The 22,246-nt window shown below is 44.5% G+C and overlaps 1 protein-coding gene across 2 annotated transcripts in view; it reads left to right on the forward strand.

Moving 5' to 3' along the window:
- The window catches only part of SLC35F3 (solute carrier family 35, member F3), a 405,672-nt gene that overhangs the window by 379,316 nt on the left and 4,110 nt on the right, over window positions 1–22,246 (forward strand). For both annotated transcript variants that reach the window (XM_011935715.1, XM_011935716.1), the window contains 4 exons: window positions 10,370–10,589; window positions 17,855–17,980; window positions 20,006–20,198; window positions 21,631–21,720. In XM_011935715.1, the coding sequence (XP_011791105.1) occupies window positions 10,370–10,589; window positions 17,855–17,980; window positions 20,006–20,198; window positions 21,631–21,720 (629 nt within the window). The remainder of the gene's footprint in view (window positions 1–10,369; window positions 10,590–17,854; window positions 17,981–20,005; window positions 20,199–21,630; window positions 21,721–22,246) is intronic.

Raw genomic sequence — 22,246 nt, forward strand, 5'->3', positions numbered from 1 at the left:
TACCTCAGTTGAAAATGCAGAAATCACCGGTCTTCTGTGTCGCTCACGCTGGGAGTTGGAGACTGGAGCTGTTCCTATTCGGCCATCTTGCTCCACCCCCCAGAATAATTTTTAAAATGTATTTCTAACAAGCCAATATAGGAGAGATTGGATCATTTTAAAATTTGATTAACCCACAAAAAGGCAAAAAAAATAACACAAATGAAAAAATAAAAATATTTGTGAGGCAAATAGAAAAGATAAATGATAGAATTAAACCCAAATATAGCAGTAGTTAAGTTAAATGTAAATGGATTAAAATTTCAATTAAAAGATTAATGATAAGCTGGGTGTGGTGGCTCATACCTGTAATCCTAGGACTTTGGGAAGCTGAGATGGGCAGATCCCTTGAGGCCAGGAGTTCGAGACCAGCCTGGCCAACATGGCAAAACCCCATCTCTACTAAAAATACAAAACGTAGCCAGGCCTGGTGACACATGCCTGTAATACTAGCCACTCAGGAGGCTGAAGCGCAACAATTGCTTGAACCTGGGAGGTACAGATTGCAGTGAGTGAGCTCAGATTGTGCCACTGCACTCCAGTCTGGGTGAGACTCTGCTCAAAAAAAAAAAAAAAAAAAAAATTATAGTGTAAACTGGTACAACTACTTTGGAAAACCATTTGGTACTATTTCTAAAGCTAAGCATGTACATACTCTCTAATCTTGTATTTCCACTCTTTTGTATATACCCAAACTAAACACATACATATGTGCACCAAAAGATATATCCATGAATGTTTATAGCAGCATTATTTATAATCTAAGCCATTCAATGTCCATCAACTGTAGAATGGGTAAATAAATTATGTTATTAGATGCTATATAGCAAGTGAAATACTGCCACCTACAACAACATGGATGACTCTCTCACACATAATGTTGAGCAAAAAAAAAAAAAAAAAAAAGCACAGAAGATGTATAATTCCATATTTACAAAGTAAAACATGGCCAGGCATGGTGTCTCACACCTGAGGTCAGGAGTTCAAAACCAGCCTGGCCAACATGGTGAAACTCCGTCTCTACTAAAAATACAAAACTTAGCCGGGCATGGTGGCGGGTGCCTGTTGTCCCAGCTACTCAGGAGGCTGAGGCACGAGAATTGCTTGAACCTGAGAGGTGGAGGTTGCAGTGAGCCGAGATCACACCACTGTACTCCAGCCTGGGCAACAGAGCGAGACTCCACCTCAAAAAAAAGAAAAAAAAAAAAAGAAATTGTTAAGATTGTAAATGTTATGTTATATGTATTTTACCACAATTAAAAATTTAGATAAACTTTTTCAAAGAGAGAAATAAAGAAAATGGAGAAAGAGCGAGAAAAGAGCATGAACCTTTGAATTCAAATTTGTTCATGAAAATAATCTGGAAATTTTGAAAAAATACAGTGAAGTTCACATTTTAAGGAAAATTTGCAGTAGCAAAACATAACTATGATAGGTTCTATGTATGCATAAAATTTCAAATAATGTGACTCCTCTGAGATTTTAAAAGTTAAACAAGAATCAAAATACCAGTTCTGGAAGGCCAAGTGAACTATAAATGCCAGGTAATGGTGTTAACATTAACTGGCTGACGAACAGAAACACAGTGCTACTGGGGGAAAACTAGTCAAGATTTGTAAATTTTGAATTATGGCATGCTGTCAAGAATGCATCCCGCATATAAACTGCACCATTCCCTACAAAATTCTTGGCCCCTCACTGGACAGTATGATTGAGTATGTCTAGGGTCAAATCCAAGCAATTGTATTTTTAACAGCTCCCTGGGATTTTTTAAGACAAATGGCCCCATGCTTCATTGTTTGAAAAACCTCTGGTCCTCCATAAAGGAATAAGTGCATGCATTCTATAAAAAAATTATTTGTGAACATGTATTATATGCTAGGCTATGAGGATATAATATGAAGCAAAAGTATAACAACCACACAGAGTGTATGTTCTAGTGAAGAAGTCGAGCAATTAAATAAGCTATTACAATAAAGTGCAATTACAATAATGGTCCTGTACACTACGACAAGGAAGACAGGGCATTATGGGACCACGTGTCAGGAACACTGACACATGGTCCCAACACTGAAGGGGATATATGAGCTGATATGCAACTGATGGAAATTAACCGACAAAAGAGGTTGGCTGTTATCCTAAGGGAAGGCCAGGGAAAAGGAGGATCTCTCTGAGTATAGTGTGGAAAATGGAACGAATTGGATTAGAGGAGGGACAGCAGTGATGAGAGAAGCTAGTCTCCAGCAGCAGTAGTTAAAGTGAGTGAGAATAAGGGCATAGGTCAGGGTACTAACTGTGAGAATAAAATATTTAGTAGAAATAATCTATAGGCCATGGTGATAAATTAGATGTGAAGACAAAAAAGGAGAAGCTGAGAATGATTCTTAAGTATCTGGCCTGGGTAGAAACATGAATCATGGTAGCATCTCGGGATTGAGGATGCAGGGGAAAGACACTGAGTTTATTTGGGAAGGCCGAATTTCAGGCATCTGGGAATGTCCAGGCAAGGGTGGTATCAGATTTTTAAAAGTGTCCTGATTAAAGAGTCATCAGCTGGGCTTTAAAACCATGACAATAGATGATATTACTCAGTGACTATTTGTAGGTTGAAGAGAATCCTAAGAAAATATCAAAGAACAGACAAGATCGGGCATGTTCAGGGTAGTATTGCAATCTACCCATCTGACAAAGGTCTCACATCCAGAATTTACAAGGAACTTAAACATAGGCACAAGAAAAAGACAACCCCATCAAAAAGTGGGCAAAGGATATAAACAGACACTTCTCGACAGAAGACATTTGCATGGCCAACAAATGTATGAAAAAAATGCTCAACATTGCTGAGCATTGTAGAGAAATGCAAATCAAAATCACAATGAGATACCATCTCATGCCAGTCAGAATGGCAATTATTAAAAAGTCAGGAAACAATAGATGCTGGTGAGGCTGTGGAGAAATAGGAACACTTTTACACTCTTGGTGAGAGTGTAAATTAGTTCAACTACGGTGGGAGACCGTGCAGCAATTCCTCAAGGATCTGGAACCAGAAACACTGTTTGACCCAGGAATCCCATTACTGAGTATACACACAAAGGAATCTAAATCATTCTACTGTAAAGACACGTGTACTCGTATGTTTATTTCTGCACTGTTTACAATAGCAAAGATATGGAACCAACCCAAATGCCCATCAATGACAGACTGGATAAAGAAAATGTGGTACATATACATCATGGAATAAATACTATGCAGCCATAAAAAGGAATGAGATCATGTCCTTTGCAGGAACATGGATGAAGCTGGAAGCCATCAGCCTCAGCAAACTAACACAGGAACAGAAAACCAAACACCGCATGTTCTCACTCATAAGTGGGAGTTGAACGTTGAGAACACATGGACACAGAGAGGGGAACAACACACACCAGGGCCTGTTGAAGGGTGAGGGATAAGGGGAGGGAACTCAGAGGACGGGTCAATAGGTGCAGCAAACCATCATGGCTCACGTGTACCTGTGTAACACACCTGCATGTTCTGCACATGTATCCTGGGTTTTTTGTTTTTTTTTAGAAGAAATTAAAAAAGAAAATACTAAAGAAGGCCTACAGAGGAAGTCTAGAAGGGTGTGGAGAGGTCAAAGGTAACTTTGGGGACTGTGCTGAGTTGGAAGCTAAGAGGGTGTTTCAGGGAGAAACAGTCAACAATGTCAGAGGCTTCCAAGAGTAAGATGAACACCGAGAAGTGCCTTCTGGAATTGGCAATGTGAAGGTCACTCACAGTTCGTCCAGGGGTTTGAGTGAGTGTGGGGAGCAGGCATGGACTAGAGTAGCTGGACAGTGAGGAAGGCAAGGTCATGGAGAACGTGAGCGTAGATGGCTATTCTGAAAAGTGTGGCTATGAAAAAGGGGAACAGAGGAAAGGGGCTGGGTGAGAGGCTTGCTTTTGTACAGGAGTATGTTAAAGTTGGAAAGACTTAGACATATTTAAATGGTGATGAAATGGGTACGGGAAAAGGAGAGGAACATAAGAGTGTTCACTGAGGAACAAGCCAGGCTGCAGGTTTGGCTCTACTACTCACATCTGTTTGAACTTGAGTGGATCTTTTCGTCTGTCTGGGCTGTGGCATCCTTCACTGTTAATCGCGGGGCTTTTCTCTCTCTGTGGTTTTCCAACTGCACCCCTCAAAGCTGTCTGAGTGCCCACGTTTCAGCTTTAACCACAGAAACTTTACCTCTCTCTTATGTGTTTTTAATTAACTTAATTTTAGCAATTTAATGCATGCACATACTTTGGAAAAGCAAAATAGTAGTAAAAGAGTTATGGTAAAGAGGAGTAACTTCTTCCAGCTCCACATCTGCCTGCTCTCAACCACCCTCAATTCTTGCGGATACTTTTCTCTGGTATTTATACCCATTTAGCTAAATTAAATTCTTATCTTCGTATTTCTTAAATATAGACATCCTCTGATTTCTATCTCACCCTACCCTTTCTTCCCCACCCCCCAACATAATAATATCCCAATTTTTAGTTAATAGTGTTTGCATTATCATAAGCACACATATGTTGTTCACTGATTCTGCCGCCTTTTGTGAAAAACCCATCATTTCTCCTGCCAACAATATTTCCCTCTTTTGTCTCATTCATCCTGATTTCCATGTAATGATTGTTATTTTTTTCCCTAAACGTTCTGCCACCTCAAAAGCCTATCACTATTTTCCCTGTTCTTGCTTAATCATAAGACTTCCTCAGAGAATCTCCTCCAGGAGCCTTCTGTGGTTCCTGGTCTGCAGCAGAGCACCCTGCTGATGCTGGGACCCACTTTCTCTCTTGCCCATGTGGAGTTGGCCTGCTTCCAGCTGCCACGTCTTTCTCCTCCAGACCACCCTTGCTTTGGTGCAGCCTGTCCTCCAATGGCTTGGGAGACACCGCTGTTGAGGACTGCATAGCTGAAAATGCTTTCAGTCTACCTCCACCTTTGATTGATAATTGATTAGTGATAGAATTCTGGCTAGAAAAAAAAATTTTCCTTCAAAAATGTTAATGCATTGTGCCATGATTGTCTGGCTTCCATTTTGGTTGTGGTGGTGTCCGAGGTGATTACAATTTCCTATTTCTTGACCTTGTTTGTTTTATTTCTCTTGGGAGATTTTAGGTTTTCTCTGTACACCTTTATTTTACAAATAGACACCTTGTTATGGTTCTTTCTTTATTCATTTTGTTGGTACTTGGTGACCCCTTACATTATGAAGATTCATGTCTTTCAGTTCTGAGAAACTGTCTTGAATGATTTATTTTGTAATTTCCTCCACTTCGTTTTTTCTGTTTGCTCCTTCTGGGGTTTCTTTTAGTTTGATATTGGACTTTCTGGTTTAATCTTCTAATTTTTTCCTTCCTTCCTTCCTTCCTTCCTTCCTTCCTTCCTTCCTTCCTTCCTTCCTTCCTTCCTTCTTCCTCTTTCCCTCTCTCTCTCATTTTGTAGGAGATTATTTTGACTTTATATTCCAACTTTTCTATTAATTATTTTTTTGAGACAGAGTCTTGCTCTATTTCCCAGGCTGGAGTGCAGTGGCATGATCTCAGCTCACTGCAACCTCCACCTCCATGGTTCAAGCAATTCTCATACCTCAGTCTCCCAAGTAGCTGGGACTACAGGTGTGCACCACCATACCCGGCTAATTTTTATATATTTTTTAGTAGAGGCAGGATTTCACCATGTTGACCAGGCTGGTCTCAAACTCCTGACCTCAAGTGATCTGCCTGCCTTGGCCTCCCAAAATGTCTATTAATTTTAAAAATGTAGCTACATCGTATGTTTAATTTCCAAGATTATATCCTTTTTAATAACCATTTGTTCTTGTTTCATAGATACAATATCTTCTCTTACCTCTACAAGGATATTATCTCTGCCCCACACCACACACATACCTATGTAAATCCTTCCTATCCTTTAGTCCTTCGGTTCAGCTCAAAATCCACATTTTTATGAGGACTTATCCAATCAACCCAATTCTCCAGTATAGCATCATTATATTCCACACCATCTGTCTCCTATGTCAATATGTTAGGCTTGTGTTGCCTCCTATTGAAGGATAAATGTCATCTCCCCAATTACACCTTTTCATGAGCAGAAGCTGCTCTTGAAAATTAAATGGAGGATACCAATATTTAAAATGTAATAGAAGAGTTGGAATATAAAGTCAAGATAATCTCCCATAAAATAAGATCGAGAAAGAGAGAAGGAAAAAAAGAAAATTAGAAGATCAAACCAAAAGATCCAATATCAAACTAAAAGAAGCAAAAAAAAAACTGAAATAGAAAAACACTAAATAGAAAAACTGAAGTGGAAGAAATTACAAAAGAAATAACTCATCTGTTTAAAAGAGACGTTTCCTTAGCTTAAAAAGTTTACTTTTCTGTATCAACCACAAGACCTTGTCTAGAATTGTGGGAATGGCAAGTGCTAAACCAGTGTTTGTTGATATGAATTAAATGATAAGCCATCCTCGTCCCTAAATATATAATATAACCAAATTTTAGAAATTCGTAGAAAAGTTAGAATATAAAGTCAAGTTAGGCTATCCCAGTTGGGATTCTTTAAAGAGTACTAAGAACATAAGTATTTGTCAAATAATATGAGTGCAGAACTTACTGATTTTTACAATTTTTTCTTTTACCATGTTTCTTTGAATAATTCTATTGAATAATTCAATATTCAGTAGCAGTATTGCTTTTTATTTGAAACAGAGTCTCACTCTGTCACCAGGCTGGAGTGCAGTGGTGCCATCTCGGTTCACTACAGCCTCCGCCTCCCAGGTTCAAGCGATTCCCCTGCCTCAGCCTCCCAAGTAGCTGGGACTACAGGCACGCACCACCATGCCCGGCTAATTTTTGTGTGTTTTTAGTAGAAATGGGGTTTCACTATGTCGGCCAGGATGGTCTCGATCTCCTGACCCTGTGATCCACCCACTTTGGCCTCCCAAAGTGCTGGGATTACAGGCATGAGCCACCGCACCCGGCTTGGTATTGCTTATTTTTATTAAGTCTTCCTTGAAGCTCTCAATTTAGATTTCACAGAAAAATAGCTTTCGTTTCCCACTCATATTTCATTGGTTCATGAAATATTTAATTAAACTGTGTAACTGAAATACCAAGAACTAACGGGCACAAGCAGGATCAGAAGTAAACACATCTAAGTCTTTGTATGTGACTCAATCAGTAGGAACAGAAGGACTTGAGTGTTCTGGAAGTAACCTGCCACCCTCTAGTCTTTAGCCTGCCAGCAGCATCAGTGAGCAGAAGAAATGAAGGGCGTTAGACTGTCCAGTCAGTTATGTGGGCGTCAGTCAAGAGAGTGTTGACTGTGCTCCATTTGTATACCAAGAAGAGGGAGGTCTCTGGCAGAAATGGATTCATGTTCATCATCAGTCTTGGGTTCCCTTGCAATCAGAGACATACATGGGCCAGCCAGACCCTGAGATATTGTGCTGGGTTTTTTTTGTTTGTTTGTTTATTTTTTGAAACGGAGTTTTGCTCTTATCACTTAGGCTGTAGTGCAATGGTGCAATCTCAGCTCACTGCAACCTCCGCCTCCCGGGTTCAAGTGATTCTCCTTCCTCAGCCTCCTGAGTAGCTGGGATTACAGGCGCCTGCTACCATGCCTGGCTAACTTTTGTATTTTTAGTAGAGACAGGGTTTCACCATGTTGGCCAGGCTTGTCTCAAACTCCTGACCTCCAGTGATCCACCCGCCTTGGCCTCTCAAAGTGCTGGGATTACAGGTGTGAGCCACCGCTCTGGGCCAATATTATGCTGTTTTAAGACTGAAGACTGTGCAGTAATCTCTTAGCACTGAAGATTAGTGCATAGTCTTTGGTCTCAAAATATCACGAGGCTCACAGGTCCAGGGGGCCAATTGTCTTGGTCTCATTAGAACCAAGATCCACCAACCTAAGCTGTGATCTCCTGGCCATGATGCCTTAAAGGGCCAGCAGGACTCTGCCAGGCCTCAGAGTCTCACCTTTTTCATCTCCAGGATGGAATCCCCACTCCCTCCCCATTTCCAACAACTTGGGCCATCAATACCAAGCCATGTCTGTGCCCTACCTCCCTTCTCCATCCCAGCTACGACAATCAGGCTTTGGAGGAGTCAAATATGGATTTTCAGAGAGGAAGTAGGTTGTCCAGTTAGCCTTGGATGGCCCCTTCCAGAACATGAATTATTTTTCATGACAGTGAGCCAGGTGGAAATTGGAAATTCTACTTGTGTGATGTTCTTCCCTTAGGAAGGGAAACCTCTAAGTATAGTGGAGCTATGTTGGCATGAGTGGCCAGAAAGAATATTTGTATTTTATTTTGGTCATACTCAATGGACCAGCATCACTTTGTAGCCACCATAATCACAAACATAAAGGAAGCCATCATTCACGGTCACTGCCCCTGGGGGAACAGTCTTCTGCAAACAGGGGCTTGGGAAAACCCCATAGAAAATGTAGCTGGAATACTGTATGAAAAATACGTGGCAAAAAGAAGTATCAGCCTCTCAGTTAGATGAGGGTTGCAGCTATATAAAGCCAAAATGGAATCAATTCAGTTGAATCGGTTTCGTGATAAATTTAGTGATGTGAATGTTTTACCTGGCCCCGGTTTGTTCGGAAGCAACATAGGACTCTGTGTGCAGAGAAAGGTGGCCAAACGGCACCAGACTCTACAAACCGGTAAGTGTGTTTCTCCTCTCTCAATATCCTGGGCTCTTATGCCTTTCTCTAAGGAGTTTTCTTGTTCCTGCTATGGACATCCCATAGTTGAGTCATGAACAAACACAGATTTCCTTCTAGATTGATAGGAAGAATAGACAGTAAAATGAAATTTAAAATCGTACCCAATCCCCTTTGACTCTTGTTTTTAATTTTCCTCCTTTTCCTCTGCTTTTTAATATTAAGTGGCACAGAACAGAGCTATTCCCCCAACCTAGTGCCTTTGCTTTATTCTAGAGATGTCTTTTCTTTTGCTCTCATGGCAGTTCATTTGGGACTGAGTCTATTTCTAGATCACTAGCGGGCTGACTCCCTTCCTGGCTGGCAGGCCATCCCCAGCTGTGGCAGTGCTGCACCACGTCCATGAGCCTGGACAGGGACTTCCACGGAGCAGTGCCTCCTCTCTCGTCCATCTCCTTGCCTGGCTCATCGGGCCCAACCCAGCAATGATCTTCACTCCCCGACAGTCAAGGAAACAGGCAGCTGTCGACCAAGCCTTCTCAGTGGCCTCTCTCCACACCCGAGCCCCCCACGGCCTCCTCTACTTCCTTCTTCTGCGTGTGGAAGACTGGCTTTAATTTTCTTAAAGATTTTTTGAACTATCTGTGATCCTTCCCCCTAGACTCTAGAATGGCAGCGAAAGACTTTCTTCTACAGATGTTTCCTCATCTCATGCCCACGTTAGACTCTGAACGTTTGGATCTGCTTATTCTTCCTGTGCTAGATAGTCTCTTAGGGAAGTGGGACTTCCACATGGTGGAATAAGTCCCCACAAAATGGCCTCAGGGAGAAAATAGGTCGTGAGTTAACACTATTCGTATCATAGCCAAAAGGTATTAGATATGCCCAAGAAGTGACTGCCCCTGCCTGATCACAAAGGTAATTCCAATTGAGGGCAACATTTTTTTAAAGTATGTTTCAATGTGTTCTCTTAGAGCAAGCTTGTCCAACCCCTGTCCCACAGGCCACATGTGGTCCAGACTGGCTTTGAATGAGGCCCAACACGAATTTGTAAACTTTCTGAAAACATTATGAGATTTTCTGTGTGTGATTTCTTTTGGTAGCTCATTACCTATCGTTAGTGCTGGTGTAGTTTATATGTGGCCTTAGACAATTCTTCTTCTAATGTGACCCAGAAAAGCCAAAAGATTAGACACCCTGTCTTAGAGTATCCATCCTCCTCCATTACCATCCTTCTCCCACAACACCCCCCACCCCAATAAAAAGGTGTAGTGAACCCCTTCTCCTACTCAGCAAGTAACAGAATCCCTCAGTCAATCACCATAGAATTAGGCCTTCGGGTCAGATAACACCAACATTACCTTCTGTATAGAACCATAAATTCTAAGCTTAATATGAACAGAAGGAAGAATCTGTGACATCAGATCACTGTGCGACATTTGTTTCAGTGGACTAAAGCAATAGGTTGAAGGGCTTTAATAGAAAGATGTTTATTAAAAATAATAATTTAAAAACCCTGCCCCTTCCTATATTTGCTTAAAAAAAAAACTTGCTATAGGAAATAAATGGTCTGTCTAAACCCAGGAAAATAATAACAATGCCTCTCTTTCCTTGTTTTAGGGAATGCTGTCGATTTTTTGGAGACAATGGCTTGACTTTGAAGGTGTTTTTTACCAAGGCAGCACCCTTTGGTGTTCTTTGGACACTCACAAACTACCTGTACTTACATGCAATAAAGAAAATAAACACTACGGATGTCTCCGTGTTGTTCTGCTGCAACAAAGCTTTTGTGTTCTTGCTCTCATGGATCGTTCTCAGGGACAGATTCATGGGAGTGAGGGTAAGTTCCTTATTATCTGTCTTCCTCCCTCACTCAGTCATGTCAACCAAAACCTGCCCATCGGCTTGCTTAGCTCCATGTGCTGGACCATGAGCATAAGCTGCTGACCACTTTCCTTCTGATTTGCAGCAGAAAATGAGCCCAGCAGAGGGCCCGGTTCTTGGTGTGCCTTGCCAACCTTCTTGCTTGCAAACCATACTAGACAAGCATTCATTAAAGCACCTTTCATTTCAAGCATTTCAACAAGCATTCCCTAAAGTGTGTGCCAGTCGGGGACCCAGCCTGGGAATGGCGATATGCTCCGCTCTCTGCGTGCTCACCCAGTCTCTCATGGGCGGCTTTCCCGGCTGCAGTGCGTGGCATGACCGTGCCCTGCAGCCTGGAGCTTTCTGCTAACACTGCCACTCTCGGGTGAGGATGTGCGTGAAACCCGAAGGATCCTTCCGCATCCATGCATGCATGCAGTCTTGGCCCTTTGCCTGGGCCGTGTGTACACAGCCAGAGTGGGCCAGACACACTCATGCTAAATCCCAACTGTGAAGGGCCAGCTTCATTTCCTTCTAACCAATGACCAAGGGGGAGTGAAATTATATCCCTTGAATTACCGCTCATTTTACAACCGAGACTCAGTCAATTACATTAGAAGCTAGTCAAAGTTAGCTCGTCGGATTTCATAACAGCTGTATGAAATAGGACACGTGCACTATCAAATATCAGCTGAAATATAGAGAGAGTCCCCCCAATAGAAGAAACAGGAGACGTTTCGCACAAGGCAGAACACTAGTGACTTCTGACTGGCTCCCTCTTGTGGCCAGGAGCTGCCACTGACCCGTCATCACCTTGCTGCAAACCAGCGCCGTGAGCATTTGGCCAGGCCGCTAGTTCTTTTGCAGTTAGTGTACAGCTTTCCCCTTCAGCCACAAAGCTAAGAGCCGGTTTGAGGGGCAGTCCCATGAAAGCAAGCCCTGCTGGCCACCAGTGCAGGGCCCTCTACTTCCGGCCTTCCCTCACTGTCCTGGGAACAATGACATCACCCTAATGGTGCATGCACACCCACCTAAGTTACCCAAACAGCAGTGGGGACATGAGTCAACTTCTGAGTTATATTTTTAGCTTGCAGTAGGGGGAAAATTTGTTTTGAGGCTTAATGTTAATTTTGGAATAAAAACTCACTCTCTGTGCCACCAGAAAAGCTTTCAGCAAATAAATGATCTGATGCATCTCTGCAAGAAATGCAGTTACTTCTCACAGTGAGCCACCCAGCAGCCTGCCTGCCTCGATGCTGAAGACTTGAATGTCCTGGGTCCCCCCGCCACCCACCCATGTCCTTCCTGACTTTATTTTGATGTAAAGAGCCAGGCGAATTTATGGAAATTTTTGGCATGACTCAGATGTCCCTAGAAAATTCCAAATGAGACCCTGTTCCTGGAAGAGAAGCTTCAAGGTTAATTCTACATCTAGCAGAAGAAACCCTTTTTTTTTTTTTGAGATTAAGAGAAGGAGGTGTGAAAAACTTGAAAAGTACTCCTAAATTCATAGAAAGCAATATGATGCTTCCAGATCTATATTGCTATACACGGATAAGACCCCTCCAACCCCCCACCCAACAATCATCCTCAGAATATGGCACATTCTGGCCATGCTGGCCACTTGATTGGTTTGGTCTGTTGCTGATCACTGTGTATGGAGCAAAGTTTTGTGTTGAAGGCCTTTGGTACTAGACTGACACTGAATGAAGCTCCCAGGAGCCAGTGTCAGTGATTGCATTGATGGCATTTTGTAACTTGCAAAGCACTGTGCAGTTGTGAGTCTCTCTAATAATCATTATTCCTCTCGGAAGTGCATGACCAGTCATCTAAGAGCTTCCTGCCACAGGTTGTGTTGGGGCTCCCTTTTCTCTTCTTCAGGAGTTCGGAGAGCTAGCCAACTCCATCATGAGACGCTGCCACGTGCCAAAGGGACTGAAAGATTCTCCTTGATAAACAGATGGAGATTCAGTTCCAAGATAATATCTAGCTGGTGCATGGGACCGCTCAGACTTCACTCAGACCTGGGTTAGCTAGCACTGTCCATTAGGTAATTTCCAAAGACTGAAAAGAATTAACATGGTTCTTCATCCTGGAGGGCTGAGCATATGAGCTTGAGAGCCAAGCAGACATAAAAACCATGTTGAAGACACAGCCTTATGTTTGTGGAATTGGCTGATAAGGAGACTTGTGTTATTAAGGCAATTACTCAAACCACAAGGGCCATGGTTCCTGGAAAACATCAATAAGTCTAGGTCATGTGCGCAGATCCAAAAGGAAGCAAACGTGTCTTATCATGCTGGGGAGATTCCTGGCCATGTACGGTATGAGAGGGTGAGAAGCCATTGGAGTGTCTGTTTGGAAGGAGCCAAGCTGGCTCCTTGTGTCACCATCTGACTCTCCGCTTAGGTGTGCTTTCTATATGTTCCCTGGTTCTCCAGGTCAGGGTTCTAGCTCAGTGATGGAGATGTCCTAGGCTAGAGTCAATGACAAGGTCACAGATCTTGGCTGCACTCTTATAAGCTGTTTGGACCTTGAGCAAACTAGTAAATGTCCCTGACCCTCTGTTAAATGGAGAGAATATTACTACTCATCTTAGAAAGCAGTTGTGAGAATAAGATGATGCATGCATCGCACGTAAAACTCAATAAGTGGTATTTGTTCTCAATGGCATTCTTATTATTCCTTCTCAATTAGAGGGGGTTGATGAATCAGCCCAATTCTCTTGGTAGTGGATGAACATTTAGAGAGGCAGTTTAATGTAGCAAAAGCAAGAGTAGGATGAGAGCAGGTAGAACCCTGGGTGTACACTGCCCATCAGCTGTGCCTAGGCTGAGGGAGACCACCCACAGCCTCTATGTCAAGGAAAATGGGAGGTGAGATTCTCCAATAGTTCAGGGCTGTTCGGGACCACTCATCACAGTGAGGGTCTTTAAACCAGGAAGGCAGGGGAAGGAGCCAGAAGGTGAGCTGAGAGGTCACCCATGGGGTCCTCAAACCCTAGCGGCACATTCCTGGAGATTATGGACCTTTTTCCAAAATCAGTTCCCATCTCAATCAGATTCCAGCTGATGTTTCCAATAATCAAAATGTGTACAGTGTTTCAAAAGGAGCCATCCATTCCCGAATAGAATCTGGTATCTGGTTCTGACTCCCTTCTGTGTGGGGGGCTGCCCTCTGCAACTTGAGCCCAGCATGGGGAAAGACACGGTGGACAGGCAATGGTGGAGCTCACAGCCCAGGCGACTTGCTACTCTCAGACGTAGAAGGAGTGGACTAGAGGATCCCCCAGTTCCCTCCAAACTCCAGTATTCCTTGAGTCAATGAGAGCAGGCCAGGAGCTGAGAGGGAAAGAGTTGGGGGAAGGATGATTAAAAATCAATCCATTTTTCCTTTTTGTAAAATCACCTGAAGCTGTGCAAATCTAAAAAGCTCCCAAATGGGGTTATGTTTGGCAGAGAACATGCAGTCCGCCATGTTTTGTTGTTTGCTGTTTTTTAGGTTTTGTTTGTTTGTTTGCTTGTTTGTTTTGCAGAGACAGGATCTCACTGTCACCCAGGCTGGATTGCAGTGGTGCTATCATAGCTCACTGCAACCTCAGCCTTCTGGGCTCAAGTGATCCTTTCACCTCAACCTCCTGAGTAGCTGGTAGTACAGGGGCATGCCACCGCGCCCAGCTAATTTTTTGTATATTTTGTAGAGACAGAATCTCACCATGTTGCCCAGGCTGGTCTCGAACTCATGGGCCCAAGCAATCTGCCTGCCTCAGCCTCCCAAAGCACTGAGATTACAGGTATGAACCACTGCTCCAGGCCTTGCCACCTTTTAGCAAGACTAAGCAGGAGGAGCCCTAGTCTGAACAGTGATTAGACCTCACCTAGGGCACCACCAACCCTCCTCTCTCCTCTTTAAGGCTCAAGGGTTTCCCTTGCCTTCCCATTCAGCCCCACAGGGAGCAGGGAGCAGAACTGTCATGGAGATGAGTGGTGTGTCCGTGACTCATGCCTGGGTGCGTGGGACTCAGACCTGGAGCTCTGGCAGCCGGGCAGGTTATGACAGTGGGTCACCACGCTGGGTGAGGACATGAAGACGCTAAGCAGCAACCCCCGGCCTGTGTTCCTTCCTTACCTCCACCTAACTGTTCCCTAGACAAAGCAGACAAAGCAGAGGTGGTGGTTCCTACCCATCTTGGTCTTGGGCCACCGTGACCCGTCAGGCTTTGTTTTAGGATTGTTCCGTGGGGAACACTGAGGGCCGGGGGGACAGGAAAGTGTAAGGAAAGAGAGGCATGGGGAGGTCAGGGAAGCTCTGATGTCATGATTCCAAACCCACCCTCAGCACCTATCCAGGGGCCCCGGTAGGGAGAAGACGTACGTGGAGCACATGGAACCACAGGGCGGACTTGACTGGCCTTCCTAGAGAGTTTGTTTTAGTGCAGGAAATGGGCAAGAAAATATTTTCACATGAAAACCGAGAAACTCAGATGTGTCAGGGTGTCAAATGTAACATGTGCACATACTTTTAAAAAGATAGAACTGGAAACTTAACAGGAATTCCAGACATCAGGAAGGAATCTTGAGCTCTGCTCCCAAAGGCACAGGGCACGTTCCAACCCTGCTGCGCTCCATAGTGTGTTGAGAGTGAGGTAGGAGCCCCAGTTCACATCCCAGCACATGGGGCCGGTCGTTGCAGGGCTGCTGACGTCTGGAGAGTGGAAGCTCCACAGCCAGGGCTGTCAACACTGTGCCTTGTGGGTGGGACCCCCAGGAGCAGGCTGGGAGGTGTGGAGGAGGAGATCAGAGTCCCCTGCCCGTCTGTCAGAATGAACCGATGGAGTGGCACCGGCTCCTCTGATGTTTATCCCCTCAACAGACCAAAAGGTCAACGGCCAACCATGCTCTCATTTCCTACCCCCTTGTCCCTTCCCCCAGCTTAGCCGCACAGTGCAGCCCAGGCAGAAGCTTTTAGCTGTTTATTATTTAATCAATAGAGAAGAGAGGAAGAGGTTGGAAATCTGCCCTGCAAGTCTTCAGAAAAAATCACCCCTCACTGTCCTTCATTTCTTCCAACTTCAGCCGTAAGCCTGGAAAGGCTCAATAAAAAGTAGCTCCAGGCCAGGTGCGGTGGCTCACGTCTGTAATCCCAGCACTTTGGAAAGCCAAGGTGTGTGGATAACCTGAGGTCAGGAGTCCGAGGCCAGCCTGGTCAACATGGTGAAACCCTATCTCTATGAAAAATATAAAATTTAACCAGGTGTGGTGGCAGGCGCCTGTAGTCCCAGCTACTCTGGAGGCTGAGGCAGGAAAATCACTTGAACCCTGGAGGCAGATGTTGCAGTGAGCCGAGATAGTGCCATTGCACTCCAGCCTGGGCGACAGAGCAAGAATCTATCTCAAAACAAAACAAAACAAAACAAAACAAACAAACAAAGGATATCTCCAGAGGGGAGATGCACCAAGCTTCTGGAATTGGGCCATTTTCTTCTCTCCATTCCTTTCTCCTGTCTTTTCACTGGGAGTCCTCTGATGCCTGCCCGCATTGGCATGTTGCTGGCAGCGCCCTTGCATTACGTGTGTTCTCTGGAGCAGAAACCAATCCTTTCCCCGCCTGCTTTCTCACTTTTCCCTTTTTTATTTTCCTGTGGGGAAAAATTCCCTTATGGTATTGCTATCTCTGTTTCTTTCTCTTAATGAACACTTTTACACAGTACATGTAGGATTTGAATATGAAATGTAGGCATATATCTGATGCAAAACGGTGTGGCGGACTGCAAGTGAATTCCCATACCAGAAAGAACACGCAGACAGATTGGGCCAGGGAGTTCTCTCGTACACGATAACCACCTGCTCTCTCAATGCCTCTGCGTTAAGGGTGGATACAGCATTATAGAGAAATATAGCGTATGAGGTATACGCTAAGAGAAGTACGTAACTCAGACATACTGCGTGAGATTAAGCCACATTATGTTTCACTAACCTAAACATCTTATGTTTTAACTACTAAGGCAACCTCAGTTTGAATCTAACAGTAAGTTGGCAGTACTTCCTATGTGAATCATGCGTTCCTGTATATATATGTAATTATCAACTTTGCAGTCAGGCAGACCTGAAATCTGACTCTGCTCTTCCACATACCAGCTGTGTGGGTTTGGCAAACTTTGTGAGCCTAGTTTTCATGTCTACAAAATGAGGTGAATGACAATATCCACTGTGGTATAAAATGAGAACATACATAGAAACATATATGCTATGATCACTCAGTTAACCTTAGCTATTTGATATTGTTTTAGACAGCTGAAGTTGATTTTGAATGATTCATAAGAGGGATAAAATTCTCAGTAAATCCAGAAGTGGAAACTTCTCCTGCACACATTTGTTCTACTGACTGCAACCCCCTCTCCACCTCCCACCTGGTGACATTTCTGCAACTTCATGGCTACCTCAGATCAGTCCTTGTATTGATTCTCTGTGCTGGTTCATTTTCCCCTTTGAGGAATATTGTTCCAGATGGTTTATCTCCTATTTACTCTGGCAATTTCACTTTGCACAAGAGTAACGTGTACACCTCCATGAGGCCTCCGTCCCATCTGAGAAGTCAGTATCAGGACAGCAACAGGATTGAGGGGAGCCTTGGTGGGTAGGGTGGAGGAGCCTGCGGCCACAGAGGAAAGGAACTGCACCTCCAAGGTTAGGACGTTGTTTGTAGCCTTGATTGGCAGGTGACATTCTGTCAGGCCCCACTGCTGGGGTAGAAAATGGGGACAAGATCTTCTGTCCTCATAGTGGCTTCCCTGTTGAGATAGGAAATACATAAAAGCAAGGTCACAGGAGGTACTTTCAGAAGGCTGGGAAAGAACTCAGGTCATCTCTGGGGGCTACCCAGGGATTATCTGCCAGGCCTTGTCATGACCATTTAATAACCTGCCACTGCAACCATGACCACCTCCTTCCCAGGTCCCTAAGAATCACAGTGACTGGCCACCACCATGCCACCCATTCCTTGCTGCCAGCAGTTTCCGTTCTTTGGCCAAGCCAAGCTTTGCTAAGTGCCCTAAGCAGCAACAAAAATTTAGACAAGAGTCAACCTTTGCCTGTTGCTCCCCAAGGAGGAACAAAAAGGAGACACCACTTTCCCCTCACGTGGCCGAGCCCCACGCGCGTTTCCGGCTCTTTGGCGCTTGCGTGGCCCCTCCAACTCCATCCGGACTTCCCTGACCAGCATTTTCTTCCGTCCGTCCAGATTGTGGCTGCCATCCTCGCCATCGCTGGCATTGTGATGATGACCTACGCTGATGGCTTCCACAGCCACTCCGTCATCGGCATCGCACTGGTGGTGGCCTCAGCATCCATGTCTGCCCTCTACAAGGTATGCGCGGGGGGCGAGCTCTCTCAGCTGGCTGGGCTCTCCTCAGCCAGCACAGCCGGCTTTAGATGGCCGGTCCTTTACTTTTCAAGAGCTTCTGAGGATACCTGTGCTTCAGGACAGGCAGCTCTAGATAGCTGGAGTCAACTGTGCAACAGGCAGACAGAGACTTCAGTCAAGGGCAAGGGGGAGGTGTGCCACTGCTCTTGGCGTTGGTTCTCTGGGCCTTTCTATCTGTAGCCACATCGTTGCAGCATCTGAGATAAAATGAGTGGTGCCCATCCGCACAGGCACAGCCAGATTCCTGACGTCATTGATGGCAGCCGACAAGCTCAGTGCTTGCTCAGATCGTTTGCCAGCCTATGGGGTGGGAAGACTTGAATATCTGGTGCAGCTTTGTCATGTAAATCTTTGCCCACACAGTTTTTGCAGCCGCCACTGCTCGCTATGAATCCATATGCATTTCCATTACTGCCTTGAAGGCTAAATAAATAAAAGTACAACAGCTGTAATATGGGGATAATAAAGTATTTTGATGAAATGTTGGGAACCATGGGAAAGCACTTGCCAACTTCAGGTCTAGAGGAAACAAATTTTTATTCCCGCACTCAGGTCGCTTTCTCTGTTCATCTCCTACTTTATCAGGTCTCCTGGCTGCTCTCCCCGCTCCCTTCCCTTCTCCTCCTCTCTCCTTCTCCTAAGATGCATAGCAGAGAATGCAAATATTTTCAGGACTCCAAGTTGGAGAACTGGCCTAGAAGATTCAACGAGAAATGAGATTTTAGTTTTGACACTTATCAGCCCTTTGTGGATCCAGACAATAGGACCGATATAATTTAAGTACTGTAGAGAGTCATAAGAAAAGACATTCTTTCCCCCAGCTCTGTGAGTACCATGTGTTCCAGTTTTGGGCAAGTGAAATAACTCAGCCTTATCCTTCATCACCTCCCTGCCCTCACCTCCCACAGAGGAAGACACACATGGCATTTTCTTTCTCTGAACACCTCTCACTGAGGAGATGTGATAATCGAGCACCACTCTGAGACTGTAGCAACCGTCCAAATGCAGAAGATATTAGAAGGCTACATACATTCTGCTAGACTCAAATCGCTGTGGCCTAATGAGGAGCAAAAAACAGGGAGAAACACAATCCACAATGAACACAATATTCTGATTCAGATTCCCATCTCCAACTCCTCTACCACCTGCGACTTATCCATGGGGCCTCCTAGGTGAGAGGCTGAAAGCCATTTACTTCCCCGTCCATACTTCCTGCACGTTTTTTAGGAAATACATGAATGAGTTGGGAAATGGCTGAACAAAGAGAAAGCAGGAAAAGTAAGAGAGACAACGATGCAGAGACTCAAATTAGACCACAGCTCACTCAGCACAGGAGCTGCCCTGGGGCCACCTGCATCTCTCAGTTCAGCTCCTGGCCACTCCCATCACATTCACCCTCTCCTCCTGGCCTTCCAAACCCCTGAAATGATGTGCAAAAAAGAACAGGTGCAAGAAAATAAAAGTTTGGTGCATTCCACTAAAACCCATGCCGTTTCTGGAATGGACATGGTGGGATGGAGCAGATATGAGCAAAATCCCTCCACCCTTGATTTACAGAAAATGTCTCTGCAGCCAGAGCACTCTTTCTTGGGAGCAATGGTGTTCAACCTACTTATACAGGGTCAAGGATCCCTTCTAGGGGTCTCTGAGAGGATGTGTAATCATGGCAGATGTTTTTGAGTGATACAGTGTCAGGAACATAACACAGACAAATCAAACCTAGTATGAAAACCCATGACTCCCAAAGATGCTTTCTGTATAACCAAAGAGCAACCTCTCCTCTGCCATGTCACTGGGATTTGAATATGTGTGCAAATGAACACAGGTCAAACCCCATAGAATTTGCCTGGAATCTGATTTCCATCCTGCAGTGCCACCCCAGCATTGTGGAGTGAACTCTGCTTCACTTACATTATGTTGGGGTCTGAGGTGAGCCTTCACCCCGTCCTCCTCTGCTTTCTCCTACAGGTTTTGTTCAAGCTCCTCCTGGGCAGTGCTAAGTTTGGAGAAGCCGCCTTATTTTTGTCCATCTTGGGTGTGTTTAACATCCTCTTCATCACCTGCATTCCTATTATCCTCTACTTTACCAAAGTGGAATACTGGAGCTCTTTTGATGACATTCCATGGGGAAATCTTTGTGGATTTTCAGTTCTCTTATTGAGTAAGTGGTGACCAGCTGCCCAGAATTCCCAGAAAGCAATCACCAGCAGAGGACCCTTAGGAAACATGTTCCCTGAAGGCAGAAAACAGTGCTCATTGCTATTCTTTAGTTCTCACCAGTTTTTAAGATATTTCTGTTTCACAAAGTAGTCTTTGAAATGATGACATTGGATTTGAATTCCAGAACCAGTATCAATGTAGTAGTCACAGTGGTCACTGCTGCTCTGAATAATGAACTAATAGCCCAGTGTGTTACATGTTACCTACTAAGCATAGTACAGCAAGGAGCTGGTAAATTAACACCTGCAGAGCTCTTAAAACATTGCCTGATAAGGGCCAGGCGCAGTGGCTCATGCCTGTAATCCCAGCACTTTGGGAGGCCGAGGCGGGCAGATCACAACATCAGGAGATCGAGACCATCCTGGCTAACACGGTAAAACCCCGTCTCTACTAAAAATACAAAAAATTAGCTGAGTGTGGTGGCGGGTGCCTGTAGTCCCAGCTACTCAGGAGGCTGAGGCAGGAGAATGGCGTGAACCTGGGAGGTGGAGCTTGCGGTGAGCCGAGATCACGCCACTGCACTCCAGCCTGGGGGACACAGCAAGACTTCATCTCAAAAAAAAAAAAAAAAGAAAAAATATTGCCTGATAAGTGTCAATGTTCAATAAATACTATAGAATACCATAGATTATCATTATTAATGTCATCATCATCATTGTCTCCATTACTTGATATAAGTCTAGAACTAGGCAAGAATGCAACCAAGGAGGTGACTTATCCAGTTTCCATCTAAAAATACAGCCAGGCACAATGGCTCATGCCTATAATCCCAGCACTTTGGGAGGCCAAGGCGGGAGGGTCACTTGAGCCCAGGAGTTCAAGACCAGCCTGGGAAACTTGATGAGACCTCATCTCCAGTAAACATTTAAAAATTAGCCAGGTGCAGTGGTGTGCACCTGTAGTGCCAGCTACTCAAGAGGCTGAAGGGGGAGGACCACTTGAGCAGAGGGGTTGAGGCTGCGGTGAGCTGTGATTGCACCACAGTGCGCTGCACTCCAGCCTGGGTGATAGTGCAAGACTGTGCCTCAAAAAAAAAAAAAAAAATTCCCAGAGCTCCTGTTCATTGCCAGCAGCAGAGAAAAGCGAAATTGGTAAGATGGTCCCAGTCACCTTTGCAGTGGTTACCATTTCCAAACTTATTTCTCTTCTTCAAAACTCAGGGAACAGAGGGGCTGAGTACTCAGAATGTCTGCTCCTGGTCCCAAGTCCTGGAACCCCCAGAGGAACTCTGAGTTCACTGAATCAGAGCAAAGGGTCATTGTAACTCCTATGACTCCAGCCCCATCAGCGAAACCTGGGTCAGATAGGCCAGCAGGGAGGTAAAGTACAGAGCAGTCGTGAATAACACTCGTTATTTACATTCTTTATTTCAGCATTCAATATTGTATTAAATTTTGGAATTGCTGTTACATATCCCACTCTGATGTCTCTTGGAATCGTCCTCAGCGTACCTGTGAATGCAGGTAACTCTATGCGGCTTTCTATATCTGCACATAAGCACACACACTCAGTCACCTACTCACACACACATACACACATTCATACATACACACACATGCACACACACACATTCATACATACACACTCACACATGCACACACATACACTCATGCATACACACACACTCATACACACACATACTCTCACATACATACTTACATATATTCTTGCTGTGCCTCCTATAGAATGCATGTTTAACCGTCTGCCAAAAAAAAAAAAAAGCATTTAGGTGCAATGTTAATAGTAGTTATATATGCAATATTTTCTCCACAATGGGCTGATTTTCACATACCACTTCAAGATACAGTAAGTCTAAAACCATCTTGATCTAACTGGTATAGGGAGCAGAAATGAATCTCATCAGCATTATTAAAAAATGTAGGCGGGCCGGGCGCGGTGGCTCAAGCCTGTAATCCCAGCACTTTGGGAGGCCGAGACGGGCGGATCACGAGGTCGGGAGATCGAGACCATCCTGGCTAAAATGGTGAA

Source organism: Colobus angolensis, unplaced genomic scaffold (genome assembly GCF_000951035.1).
Source record: "Colobus angolensis palliatus isolate OR3802 unplaced genomic scaffold, Cang.pa_1.0 Scaffold148, whole genome shotgun sequence".
NCBI lineage: Eukaryota > Metazoa > Chordata > Mammalia > Primates > Cercopithecidae > Colobus > Colobus angolensis.